The 14,620-nt window shown below is 41.3% G+C and overlaps 1 protein-coding gene across 6 annotated transcripts in view; it reads right to left on the minus strand.

Moving 5' to 3' along the window:
* The window catches only part of RAPGEF5 (Rap guanine nucleotide exchange factor 5), a 161,370-nt gene that overhangs the window by 63,365 nt on the left and 83,385 nt on the right, over positions 1–14,620 (minus strand). For 4 of the 6 annotated variants that reach the window (XM_040547901.1, XM_040547902.1, XM_040547904.1 and 1 more), the window contains one exon: positions 102–205. In XM_040547901.1, coding sequence (XP_040403835.1) covers positions 102–205 — 104 coding nt within the window. Of the gene's footprint in view, positions 1–101; positions 206–10,467; positions 10,615–14,620 lie in introns of all 6 variants that reach the window. The other 2 variants (XM_040547900.1, XM_040547903.1) reach the window with 1 other exon arrangement.

Here is a 14,620-nt window from a genome sequence, read left to right on the forward strand (position 1 = left end):
GCCGCCGCCGCCTGGGAGCGGAGCGGAGCCCGGCTCAGCCCGGCCCGGCCCGGCCCGGCCCGGCACAGCGCTCCCGGAGCCCGGCTCAGCCCCGTCCTTACCTCCCGCGCCGCTCGGGGGCCGGGCTGCGTGACCACACCTTCCGCAGCACCAGCGCCGCGCCGGCCTCCTCCCGAGCCCGCTCGCCGCCGCCTCCATCCTCCGCCTGCCGTGACACAGAGAGAAAAAAAGGGGGGGGAGAGAGAGAAAAAAAAGGGAAAGGTCGCGGTCAGCGCCCGCCCGAGGGGCTCGGCCCCTGTGGCTGGACGGGGTTAACGGGGGGGGGGTCCCTTTGGGGCAGCGCCCTGCGCTGGTTCCCAGGGGGATGTGGGGTTTCTGTGCCCCCGAGGTGGGGTAAATTTAATTTTCCAGCGGCCCAATGCAGCAGGGGACAGGAGCCCGAGGGCTGCCCGGCGCTCCGGTGCCGGCTGTGTGCGTTGTGCACAGCTTCCCTCCCGCCCTGAAACAAAGGCAATAAAAGCGGTGGGGTAGGCACGCAACAAAAGCCCCTCTCCAAACGCTTCGTGGGCAACCCTCCCTCCTTCTTTTAGGGCAACTTTTTAACTCGGGGACCAGCCGCCCGGCAGCAGGTCCCGCTGAGGCTCGGCTGAGGGCCCGGCCCCTTCTGCCCCCAGCACCCAAAGCGGCTGGCCCTGCCGAGCAGGAGGCTGCTGCTGCACGTGCGTGTCAAGTGCACAGTACCCAGCAGCGACGAAGACTGCGAGTAGCCTAAAATTTGCTGAGGAACACATCTTGGCAGCACAAGGGAGAGAAACCCCTTTACTGCCCCCCCCTTTCGATCATTTTATTTCTGAGACCCGGTTTAGTCTGACTGCCACCTCTGGTTGTCAGCGGGTGCAGGCATGTCCAAAGATGCAGTCCCTGGCCTGAAGAAGTTTTCTTTATCAGTAAACAACATGTAGAATTGATCTATTAAATTTCTGCAAGGTCAGACATACAGGTACTGAGCCAATTAATGTCAGATATTCATTGTAATGCTCCCAGGGGACAGTACTGAGAAGACACGGTACAGGAATACTGATGTATAATTGCAATCTTCCATTTCACCAGCCGTGGTTTTTTTTTGTTGTTGTTGTTGCCTACATATATGAAAAGCTGCAATGAAAGAGGCGGCGAAAGAGGTGTGCGAGAACAAGAATCAGAGAATTAAAGCCATTCAGTAACAAGGGGGTTTATACAAACAGATACATCTCTCCATTTCTCTCTGTCTTTCCTCTGGCATCCTCTAAGACAGCCCCGATACTCATCTCCCTGTGCTCACTGACATGGCAAACTGCAGCATGTGTGGGGCACGCATGTGAAAGGATGGTGCTGTGTTCATACAAAGCATCTATATGGGAATGGGTTTTAAGCGTATCCATATACATTTACATACAGGAGCAGCTGGCTGCAAGTCAACAGTGAGCATGGGGAGAGCGAAAGCTATATTGTACTGAAAGGACATTTACAATGGTCTGTTCTGGGAGACAGTGCTTCTGCTTTAACATCCCACCAAGCAGAATTATTTCCCCAAAAAATCCCTCTTGGATAACTATATGCAAATTAATTACATACAGCACCCCAGTGGTGAGATTTTCATAAGGCTCTTCTTTTTGTCCTTACCCATTTTATCAATTTCAAGGAAGAGTTAAAAAAACAACCCCTTTTATCAGGAAGGACAAAAAGTGTGCTAAGGCCAGTCAGGTTCAGTTTGGATTTTCATTACCTATAATAATTATTTCCATAAAAGGGGAGGGATAGGGAATTTCTTTATTTGGCTATCATCTGTTATAAATAATTTCACTTTAAGGGAAGAATTATTGCTTCATTAAAACCCTACTTATGCATGACATAATTTTGTGTTCAGTCAGGCCCTTTAATCATACTGCAAGCAACAACAATTAACCTGAACAAAGCAAAGCACAAAGACAAGTGCTATGTATTCTCCCAGTTTTACAAGTTCTGATTTCACTACCGATATTATTCTGAAATGACATAAAGGCATGCTTCATTTATTGGAATCCTGAACGGTTTGTGAAATAATTAATTCTTGCTGGAATACAACCAGGCTGCTCTCAGTGTGCTCCATCTACAGCCAGTGGTAGATGAGGACGAGGATGCCAGGGGCCCCCAAGTGACAGCAGCGTGTATCGAAGAGCAAGACAGCACCCTAGCTGAGTCCCTAAAAGTCAGCATGCTGACTCAAGTGACATTTTCATCATACTGTCAATTAACAATGAAACCTGCCAGCACTTTTCCAGACCATTACACAGCCTTAAGTAGCCTGCACCAGCCTCGAAGGAGCACAGGAGCTCAGGGTTGCCATCTCTCCCCCTTTACCAGTGGGAAGATGAGAGGCCACCCCAGGGCACTGCTGCAGTTCAGTGGCAGAATCACAGCTCAGGCTCAGATGGGTGACACTGGCACCTCAGCTCAGAGCCTCCTGATGCTGCCTACTTGGCATTTACTTTACTTTGGATTTGTATGTTTGCATTTGTGGGTTTGCAGAGGCACGTCAGTAGAGTGAAGAACACCAGAGGTGTTGTAGAGGTTAATCGTTGTCTCCCTCTGTACGTGGCCTTGAGCAAGTCACTTGCCCAGACTCTCCCATACCTCAGTTTTCTCTTCAAAAGCACCATTTGCTCCTACACTACACACATGCTAGGAATGTTTATTTCACATTTATTACAGTTTTTAATTAATCATCTCACCTCTTGATAGCTAAACACAACACTGTCAACCTCTATGCTACTTACTGGCAGGCGCTTTGAGCAAGCAGGAAGGCCCTCTGGACTTGGCAGATCTTTTGACCACTATTACGGTCAAGTTTCCAGTGCTCTCATCTATCTTTCTCCTACGGAGATAGGCCATTTATCTCCCGGGTAATATATTTTAACAGCAGACAAGCACTACCTTTTTTTTTCAGCATGAAAGGAAGCCTGGGGTGGTATAAATATTTATACGCTTACTGGAATGAAACACTGGGACTTCTTGCTTAGCGGGCCTTAACTTGTGCAGGTTACGGTTTGCATGGGTAGGAGTATGACCCTCTGAATTACCGCTGAAGTAGAAGAAAGCAGAGGTACCTATGACAGCGTTGCAAATAACCTTGGTGTGCCAGCTTCATCAGGGAAGACTCTTGACTTCCATGTTTTCTGCAGTTGGCATGGAAAAACCTGATCTGTGGCCAAAGCAGCCAATAACTTGGATATCAGTCAAGGACATTTCTGTGTCTCTTAAATTCCTTAGTTTGGACTTGTAATTAATCGAAACAGGAACCAACACACAGAATGTGCTGCCTCCCCTCTAGCTACTAGAAACATCCACTGCTAGAAATAGAGTTGGAAAGCTACTGTACTTCCTAACAGCTCTTGGCAGCCCACTCCTTCTTAAAAAGAACAGTGCTCTACAACGGACACGGGCTGTTCAGAAGCCTGCTCCTTTCAGTAGAAATTTCATTTTGACATAACTCCTCCACAGGAGAGGACATCTGCACAAATATTTTATTCATTTTAGCCATTAATGAAGCACCTGTTATATTGAAACACCACCAGCTAGCAAGGCAAAATACACATTTCCCAATGACATAACTTCTTCAGTATCTCTACACCTGTTTTTTTAATAAAATGACCTGATCCAGAGCTACCCAGGTCCAGAGAGTCTCTCACATTGTTGATTTCAGTGGGTAAAGTAACACAAAAATTAAGAAACTGAATAAAGGCATCCATAAAATTAATGGAACACCAAAAATCCAGCCTGCGTACAGATTTTCCTGCTGCCACACAAGGGAGCAAAAGCAAAGAGAAGAATCTTTGGGCAATAAGCAACAAAGCAAACTTTACACAGACTATCTGCTTCAAAATCACATTAAATAACAGAGATACTGCCTTCTCTAGGAGGGCAGGAACGTTTTGTTTTCACAGCTCAGTTTGGTAAAACTGACTCAACACAATCAGATAATGCTGATCATTTCTGCCTCTTTTCTTTTGATGCTGGTGCCTGGGCATGCCCTTGAGAGGCACAGGAAAAGCCTAACACCAAGAATTCCCGGGGCTGTTTGTGTTCTGAAGAGGAGTCCCCCTCAGCAAACCCGTGGAGCTTCCCTGCACGCACGTCCCATGCCCACGTGGAAATATCTCTGTGTGAGACATGTGAAATGCACGGTTGGAGGCTGGAAGGGGCTTGGAAACACAAGGGTAAAGAAGGTTCCACTGAAGTGCAGGGAAGCTGCTCAAGTAGGTGAAAAAGCAGGCCAAAAGCCACCAAATAGCAAGATCCTCATGTAAGCAGACTGATGGTTTTCCTGGACAGGTAGTTTTTGCTTAGTTGTTGTAATCAATTCCTGGCACATATTACCCATTCAAAAGAGAAGTTACCAGAACAAGGTCAAAAAAAAAATCAGGTCCAAAACCAGGGAAACGCTAGTTGTTATTCTTTAATTTAGCTCCTTTGAAAAATACGTAAAAAAAAAAAAACACTTCTGCCCTGTTCCACACTACAGCTCTGTCTTGTTCAACATATGGTAAGGAGTCGTCCTGGGTCAAAGCTCAGACAAAATGCCCTTGTCTGCTTTACCCAGTGCCAAGGCTGAAAGCACATCTCTGCAGTGTGACGTGGAGTCCCCAAACCCACTCCCTGAGGACTACCTCAGACACAAAAATGTTGGAGCTGCTTTAGCTCGTCACATCCTACGAGCAGGTCCTGGCTTTACCTGCTGAGAGCTAGGGCTATGAAGAAAACCCTTCACAGCTCAGGCTGAAGCATGCTCAGAGCTTACTGAACCTTCAGATATTAACCTGCAAAGCTCTAAAACTCCTTACAGAGCATGTACAAACTGTGGGTTTTGGCCTCTAACTTGGCCAGTTGGGGTGGATAATCATGAAGATGGCAAAAAACCATCACCACCACCACCACCAAAACCACCAAAGACTATTCCCCAAAGGGATTTCAAATCCCACTTCAGAAGTACAAGGGCATAAGAGCTGTTCAGAGAAACTTCAGCCTTTTTTTTTTTAAGCACAGCAAAATGGTATTTACATCTAACTTCACTCTTAGCAGCCGCTGAACCATGTTGGCTACATTTTTCATTAAAATCTGAGGCAGACACCTTTTAGAACAAGCAGATAAGGTTTGACAATCTCATACACAACTGAAAATGGATTTTCACAATGCGAGGCATTTGCAAATGCTAGTAGTACACAATGAAATTAGTCCTAGCTATAAGATATGAACATATTTACATTACCTACATAGAAGAAAGTAGGAAAAAAAAAGGCCATCCTATTAACAGCTTCTCCTATAAGAGACACTCTTTCAGACAGCATCTATCAAAGACCAAAGCCTGCTTACACTTTGTTATGTTTTTCCCTTGAATCTGTTATTGTGGAGAGTGCAGATTTAGATTTAAAGTCACCAAAGTACAAATAGATGTACAAAAATGGCCCTATTCTTTACAGGATATCCCTTGTTGTCTGACAGGAAAATGGAAATGAACACATCACAATTAAAGTGGAGATGGACTACAGTATCTCTGATCTGTGCGGATAATACATCTCAGAACGTGTTGCAGTATGTCACTGAGTTTCGAGAGACCAATATCCCCATTAATAGGCTTGATTCACTTTCAACTACAGCAGGAGAAAAGCATTTCAAAGTCACCAGCACATCTTAACTGAGCTATATAAGGAGGAGACCAGTAAATATTTTCTCTGCAGTCTTTCTTTATTCTCGAAAGATAGAAATAAAACATAGCTACTGTTCCACCTCTACTTAAAATATCACAGCAGGAAACATTTTAAATGGGACTGCCTATTTTGTAGTCAGTTGTATGACCGCCACTTTTTCCAAATTTCAAGGGAAAAACTGCCTCATAGGACTGCAGGAATATCAAAAGCAGCTTTTCATATAACCATTTTTACAAATAAAAAAATGCACAAAAGGTTATGTTATTTCACTCTAAAGTATAGCTCATAGAATACTCACATTGCATTTTATTATTTTTGTCATCTCATGAACTTTTCTCCCATTCTTCTTTGTACTCTAATATTTTTGTTTCTTTGTGCAGGTGTTAAATCTGCTTTTGAAACCATGTGCTAACCCATAGCATACTGGGAGAAACAGAAATCCACTAATAAAAAATTAAAATGGCTTATACAGTGATTTCATATTAGCTCTCGGCAACTTCTGACCAGTCTGTAAAACTACAAAACACTTGAAATGATTCAAACACCATCTGCCCAGCAAAGGGATCATATCAAAACTTCCTGGTGGCCTCATGCTGAGCTATCTGTCTCAACAATGCACAACAAAGAGCCCATACTCTGCTGAACAGAACCTGCTCTGAATTTCTCCACTTTGCAAGTGATGGGGAAACAAGCACGAGGCACATCTTTACAAAAATAAAAAATAATAAAAAAAAATCCTTTGCTGCTGAAACTAATTTTGAGTATCACATTCAATAACACCCCGAATAAGCCCTGTAAAAAAAATTGTTGGAGCTGTCATCTGCATACTGAGTGTCTGCTGCAAAGACAATGTTAATAACAAGTTACCCTTGTAGCGGGGTCAAAAGGATATTGCTGGTAAAACAGAGATGACAGACAACAGGCATCAGGGAAAAGATTAATATCCCTACACAGTCATACATCAAGGAACTCATTTTTTGCCTGTAATCCCAAAACTGCTGAGAGTAGGATTATTTCTGCTTTTCCTATCACTGAGAAGAAAGAAACCGCTCATGGGGATAGGGCACTGCTAAATGCAAGTCCTTATGTGAGCAGGAAGGTCCTGGGGCAAAAAAGCCTCAGTCGCCTATGTTCCCAAGCTCAATCAGTGGTCCCACTGCAAGCAATATTGGGGCTTCATCGTGTAGGCCACTTTAAAACATAAAAATCTGTACAGTTCAGGAAAGACAAAAGGAGCAATAGAAAAGGTGCCTTCCACAGCAGGTTAGCAACAACAAGTCCAAACTGAGTTCTCTGTACCCTTGTCTGGCCCCTGTTACCTCAGACTATTGCCATTTGAGGCTAAAACATATTTATGGATTGGGGTTCAACGCAAAGAAGCAATACCTCTAATGCAGGAAAAAGAGCATACCTACTAAAACAACATGAAAGAAAGCATTACTGGTGTCACAACCACCAAAGTAATGATACCATAGCCTTACCCTCCACACCTCTTTGCTGGGTAATGAAAAATGTGTTTTTGAGACAACTGAAGGCTATGCATTTCTGTTTTCCCTTTCTTTGAGCGCACACTCTTCATAGCTATTAGGAGATAAGTTTGACAGCCTGACAGAGTGCTGCCACCTCGGCAAGGACAACCTAGGAGACCTTCCCTCTGTAACCATACAAAAGATGAGGGGGAAAAAAAAGTAGAAGGAGGAGGGGGGAACTGAGAGAAAGAAAAAAGGCATTAGACAGTATTTATATTGTTATCATTCTCTCACAGACAGCAGGGCAGCACTTATTTCAAAAACACCAGGATATGGAAGAATTGGAGGCTGGAGGCTGAGAGCACGTGTATTTGTAAACAAACTAATAAACAAACCAAAAAAAAAAAAAAACACCTTGCAATATAGCAGGACAAATTAATGTGACTTGAGAACAAAAGGGGCAGATGCCAACTATCTCTTCCAGTTGCCTTGCGATGAATGTGGTGGTGTGGAGCTGGCTGGACATTTTCCAGCACAACTTTTTTTTCTGACTGAAAAAAATGTGGATTCCCGAGAACTGAAACTCTGCCAGGACATGTCAGTTTGAAGAGAAACCAAGCTGCCAGTCTCCCAGCACGCGTGCCACATGCCCCAGGCAGGCAGGGCTTTGGGTTCCCCAGCCGCTCAGTGCTCCTGGAGCTGGAGCCTGTATGACCTGGTCCCAAGGCTTCCAGAGTACATGGCATGAGAATTAAATCTCTATTTCTCCTCTAATTTTGCAACTGTATTATTTTCACCTGAATCAGATTTTTTTTTTTCCCCAGAGAATGTAAGGCTTCCTACAGGACAAAAATCCTAGCACCAGATGCAATCTCTCCCTTGCATTTAGAGTTGAAGCAAAAGTTCAACCCACCAGCTGCTGACACGAGTGTCTTCCAGTTCTGTAGCAGCAGATGCTTAAGCCTTAGAGCTGCAGTGAAATGCATAAGGAAAATAACATATTGACTGAAGTACTGCTTGTCTAGGAAGAGGGAAGAACTGCAGAACTCACCCAGATAGCCCAAGATTCATACTATGTACTGCTATTACCATGTGCCTTAGGAAAAGAAAAAACAAAGACAACTGATATACAGAAGCTCTACTTGAGAATAATATTGACGTCAGAAGGGTGAAATTCTACGAATTACTGAGGTATAAGGGGAACTAGATAACAAACTGATTAACATCCAGAAGAGGTGGAACTTAGCTCCTAAGGCAGTCCACATGCAACTTTCACACAGCCATGAAAACTGCAGAAGATAACTAATATTAGTTGATTGCATTTATTACTGTAGACTAATATTCACCTTGGTAAGGACACATGTGCAAAGGCTTTACAGCCTTTATAATGGGAGTAGCAATAAATAAGGTCTCCTGAAGGAATGGAGGAGATATAGCAGTAAATATATGATGCTGTCAGCTTTATGGTGCTCTAATTACCAGTGTTGGGTACCTACAGCTTCTAAGTCAAACAGACAAGATTGTTAATCTCTTTCTTTGCCTATCACTCCAATTTATACTTGGTGTGAATTAAAATATTGTTTTAAAAACCTGACATCCTGTCACTGTCTACCAGAGAAACCTTCCTCTCTTACCTTAGGTCCATAGCACATCTCAATGCTGACAATGTTATTATTCTAATAATAATAATATTAAAAAGATGTGATTTATTTTTTTTATTAAAAATAAATATATATGCTATCCACATTGTAAGCCAGAAATCCAAACGTGGAAGATTACAACTTGCCTACTACACTGAGGTGCTGTTTGTTACATTTATCACTGTAAAGCACATATCCTTTTCTGAAGCCCCTATGCTCACAGAAGGAAGCAGCTGATTTCTCACAGTCGAATACTCAGCAAAGGAAAGTACCTGGTTCAGACCTTGCAAAAGATAATCTCTAAAAATGAGAATACTAAATAAAGCTTGAGCTCATTTTCATCAACTTCAAAATTCTCTCAAATTCACTGACATTTAACAGGAGCATCTAACAGAGAGCGTGAAAAAGCACTAAGGCAGTTAAAAAAAAAAAAAAAAAAAGAAGAATTCAAAGCTAACATTGAAAATAAAACCAATTTATTTAACTTCCAGCCAAACAGTAAAAGTTACAAACTAGAGTTTATATCCTGTGTTTTGGTGTTTTTTCCAACTAAGTTGGATATAACGCTATGATTTCAAAAAAAAGGATGAATCACCATGAATATAGTTTTCTTGGGTTTGGATGATGGTTTCAGCTCCCCCCAAAATAGCCTGGAATGGCCACTCTTTTTATTAATGCTTTCTAATAGTTCTTTTCTTGCTTAATTAATTCATGCATCTAAATCATTCAAAAATAGATAAGCCTCTAATCACTTGCAGACTTGATAATGTATCCTAAGTAGACAGCAATGTGTAGAGCACACAAGGAGGCTGTCAAAAAGAAAGGAAAAATGGGGTAGAAGGAAAAATAAAGCTCAATCCTTCCATCTAATAACAGGAGATTTGATTCTGCATCTATTACATGGGATAAAATGCTCACTGACTTCAACACAGTCTACTACAGAAATGAGAGAAATCATGCTGCTTCTATGTAAGATCTAAAAAAAAATGTTACATACATGAACAAGAGCAAAAGAAAGGTTTTGTTTTTTATTTTCTTTTCCTTTGCTAGAAGATTTGTTGTCCACATTTAGCAAAGAGCATAAAATAAAAGAATTGGGAGGGGAGGGGGAGTAAGAGCAGGTTAACAATTAACCAGCTGTTGTGAGCAATAATTCATTCAAAAGTGAAGGTTACAACACACAAGCAAGAATTTTTGTTGCAAGTTTACAACAAAGAAAAGGAGAAAAAATGCTTTCTTGTATGCCTATGTAAAGAATAATACTTTAAAATGATACAATTAATTAAATTTTAAAGTATTGAAAAAATCTAAAACATCACAAAAAATAACAATCACAGAAAAATATAGAACAATACTAGTCATCCCACTGAGGTAACATTTTATATTTCTCCTGTTTTACGATTTTAAATAATCAGATATTAAGTTATTTTTATTTTGTTCCAGACAGAATAATGCATCTGCTTCTTAACTAACTATATGTTCTAAAAATGTGTTTCAGTATGAATGTTGGGAGTCTCCTCCCTGCTTCCTTTAGATAATACAATTGTGTCCAACTATAGGAGGAAGGTAAGTTAGTTATACCGAAGGCAATCTCAACATTTATTCAAGTTATGGAATGGAAAAATGCATAGTTACCATGGCAACTGGTAAATCACATGGTATCTGCAATGAGATGCAAGGCATCTTGAGTAAACACTCATACGACTGCCCGTGTGTCCTCACAATGTTCCTTTGTTGAGGAACATGCATGGAAACCCCGGGGTCTAGATTGCACTGTCCCTCCTGCAAAAAGTTGGTACAAGTAATTCAAAATGTTATTTTTGCATGGGATAATTTAACTGGATCAGTCATTAGAATTGAAAGGAATACTGGGAAAAAAAAAAAATAATATTTCGCTAGGATGCACCTCAGTCAAAACTGTGAAAGCTTGAAAAATGGTGGAGTGTACCTCTCAACATCACTTTGGTCCTTAGCACCAGGAGACCATTCACAATAGCACTAGAAAAAAGTCTTCCTGATGGAGTGAAGAGCTCACAGACAAGCATCAGCACATCCCACTTGGGCAGCTGAAGCTGTTACTGCCTCCAGCCATCTGCCCCACCCTTCTTGTGGATGTTGCCACCCCCAAAACAAGTACATCTGAACTACCCTTGAATCAGTCCTGAACCACGCTGCTGCCTGCTTTTCCAGGCTCTGATATTATCAGCAGCTAACATACAGCCTCTCCCTGAGGGGGCCTCCTCTCCTCTCAACCCTTGACAAAGATAGCTCTCTCCAGAACAATCCCCTCAAACTATATTCCTCTACGGCCAGTCACATCCACAAAACACCTAAATATCCATCAGTCTCTGGGCTCCAATTGTGGTTTCTCCAACCACTATTGTGCCCCAAAAAGGCTCCCTCTGCATCCTTTTAATCCACCAGATTCCTGAGCAATCTCCCTTGGATTTCTCCTCCTTTCTCCTCCCTCAAAATATCTCCTTCTTCTTGACCTCCTGAGCAACCTGGAGTTGCGTCACCCTTAAGAAGAGACAGAGAGCAATAGCACAATGCCACTTGCTAGCTTCTGCAAATGTCCACTGACAAATATCTTCTCCTGATCCCATTCTCCTCCTCACAGCACATGCCATCGCCACCAGACAGCATAGCACAAAGTCCCCAGACACTGCCAATACCTATGACAGCACCCAAGAAATACTGAAGCTCTCATGTACCTCTGATCCTGACCCCTCTTTCCCCATTACTGGATTAGACTCCTTCCTGACTTCCATAGCTTTATAAAAGTTATATATCTTTATACAGTTTTACACTCTTTTTGTGTATAAACTTGATATCTCACCTAACATCTTCCTCCTTATTCAGGAAATTATTTTTATAGTTGTATGTCTCAGAAAGTCACCCTATGTCCTAAGTCATGCGAGTAATAACTTCTTAAACCTGTTTTCTTTGCCGTTGCTGGGCTCTTCTTCCCATCCGGTTAGCCATTTGCTGTTTGACCTGAACTTTGACAGGTAAGGAGATGCCACGGGTGAAGAAGAGACATGCTCTGGAATTCATCAGCTGTCAGAGAGGATTTGAGTAAAAGAAAGATAAAATGAGATGTGTGAACAAATGACCAGGTCTTAACTTTCTAATAGAACCCTGTGAAGAGGGTTACAATATCCAAGTACTCCAGGGAAATAACTAATGATCCTTTCTTCAATTCAGTCATGTTTCAAGAAGCAATTGCCTGACTTACTAAGTGCTTGAGACTGCCTCAGTAATTGCAATGATTTATTTTATGCATCATCATAACTACAGCACTAGGTCAGAAGGACTTGTGCCTTATGGATGCCTTAAATTTTAACGTAGCCATAGGAGGATTAGGAGATTGCAGTCATAAAGACAGAGCCCACAATAATTCAACAACAACAAAAAAATAAATGACAAAGTTTATAAAATCTTATGTATCTAAAACATTAGGCTTACATTAGATTCTTAATAAAATGAATCGTAATTTCAGATGATTTGAAACAGAAGTGGTTTACAGTTTCCTCTGCTCCCTTGAAATGCAAGTGATCACATGCAAGTGATCACAGTCTAACGTTCGTAAAGATCTACTAGGACTTTTTTTTTTCCCTCTGTCTTATACCTCTATTTATCCCAGAGGAAAGTATCCCTCTGCAAACCCATTTCTTCATCTACACTCAGAATTTGCACTGGGCCAGTGCAAGACCTTCGTCTTCTGGGCAGTTATTTGGCATATGAGTTATAACCTTTACACATAGCTACTCACTTGCCCTACCATAACAATGCTGTACCAAAGAATATTTCATGCTGTCATACATCTGTGCTGAATGTGGATATGTTTGCACAGCAACAAAAGGGTTTGATTAGCAGCTTCTCAGGAGTCTCCATCCTTGTGACATTACTTAATGCCGGCCTCTAGTCACCTTTCCTTTTAGCTACGTGAGGCTTCACTGGAACGGAAGGACATTTTTAGGATAATGATAATTGAAAGTGCTGTCATCACCAGAACTTTCAGGCTGTTTGGAGACCTTGAAGACAATTCCCCTCCAGTGCCATAAACTGTTCCCCCATGATAACTGTAGCAAAAGTATTGCTAACCTTCAGCACTGTTTTTCCAATTGCTTGTGCTTCAAGGTTAGCAATGTGCAGAATACAAAGCTAACCCAGTTTTCAAGGTCAAAATGAAAAACAGCAGTGATAGTCCACAGTAACTTTCATTCATTTGGTATTCAGGATGCATTCTTTCTGAATATCATATCACAAAATCATTGCCAATTCATCAGATTTCAGGCTTTGGCTTATTAAAAAACAGACTATGCTAAAAGTAAAATGCATTTTTTTCTTTGATCTGATTAAAATGTTTCTATACAGCATTATCTAAGCCTCTAATTATCTGTATCTTTATATTATCTCATTTGTTATTTAAATATGTGTATTCATAACAATCCATTTTGATGGAAAACATTCATATACTAAAAAGTGGTAAAGCAATAGAAGTCAAGATGCTGAATGTCAAGATGATAGGGTCTATAAATGAAAATGTTTCTCTACTTTGTGTTTGCCAGGAAAGCAAGAGCTCACACGGCATTTGGCAGCAATTTCCCATGATGAAGCAACTCTTCGTGGCTTTCATTTTCATAAAAGCCCCAGTCTATTTAGAGTTAGCTCCTTGCCCTTAACAATGCAATACAGATAAAGTTCATTAAATATATTGTCTAAGGTAGCAAAGAGAAATTTTGCTATAGCAAGCACTTAACATGCGCATGGAAAATCAGAAGGGAAAAAAAAAAAACATTAAAAAGGATTGGAACAAATTATTTGCTACAAAAGCAAAAGTGATACGGGTATTTTGATACTACAAATTGTGCTGCATTAGCAAAATTGCCAAAATGAAGCCTAGCCACAATGGGAAGTATTATTAGGTTCTTAATCAATAGGATCTTTTTTCAAGGAGGCTGGGCACCCAACTATATGACGCAGATCTTTTCCATGCACGAGAGAATTGGAACACAGGAAACCGCAGCTTTAATGAATTACAAGGAAAATTGCAAATGCAATTTTTTGTGAGATTATAGTTAATTTTCACATTATAATGGTCAGCCAACTTTTACAGCTTGTTGGTATTTCTGCTGGAAAGCCAAACCTTCATTTCTTCTTACTGCAGGTAAGACATGATTTTCTACAATAATTGATGACTAAATTGCTTTTTTATTATTATTGTAATTTTTATTTCCGTTCTTATGGGATCCTTACTACATATTGAACATCACACAAATTAAAAACTAATAACATTTTAGAACAAGACATATGCATGATTTACTATGTAGCTTTTGTCTAATACAAATATTTACTATTTTCATGTCACTGCAATGAAAACAGTACATGTCAATTGATTAATGGGTAAATATTAGCTGGAGTTTAACAGCTGCTGGCAGAGCAAATGGTGAAGTAGAATTATACCCTTTTTCCCTGCACAGTAGAAAACTAACTTTTGTAACATGGGAGAGACATATCTGTATGAATACATAAGGGCATCTGTAACAGCCAAGGGTGCAAGAGTGAGAGCAGAGGAGTTACTGGGAGCAGAGGAGTTACTGGGAGCACAAAGCCACCCAGGGCTCTGCAAAAACAGAGCAATTCTCTTTTATGAATGGCTACGGGTCCCTCACAAACTAGTGCAGGTGCCCACCTGTCTGCTGTAAGACTGGAATGTGTTCCTCCAGTGCCAGCATAGGTTACTGCAAGGCAAATGTCCAAAATTGAATAAAAGCAGTCGACT

This window comes from Cygnus olor, chromosome 2, assembly GCF_009769625.2.
Source record: "Cygnus olor isolate bCygOlo1 chromosome 2, bCygOlo1.pri.v2, whole genome shotgun sequence".
NCBI classification, from domain to species: domain Eukaryota; kingdom Metazoa; phylum Chordata; class Aves; order Anseriformes; family Anatidae; genus Cygnus; species Cygnus olor.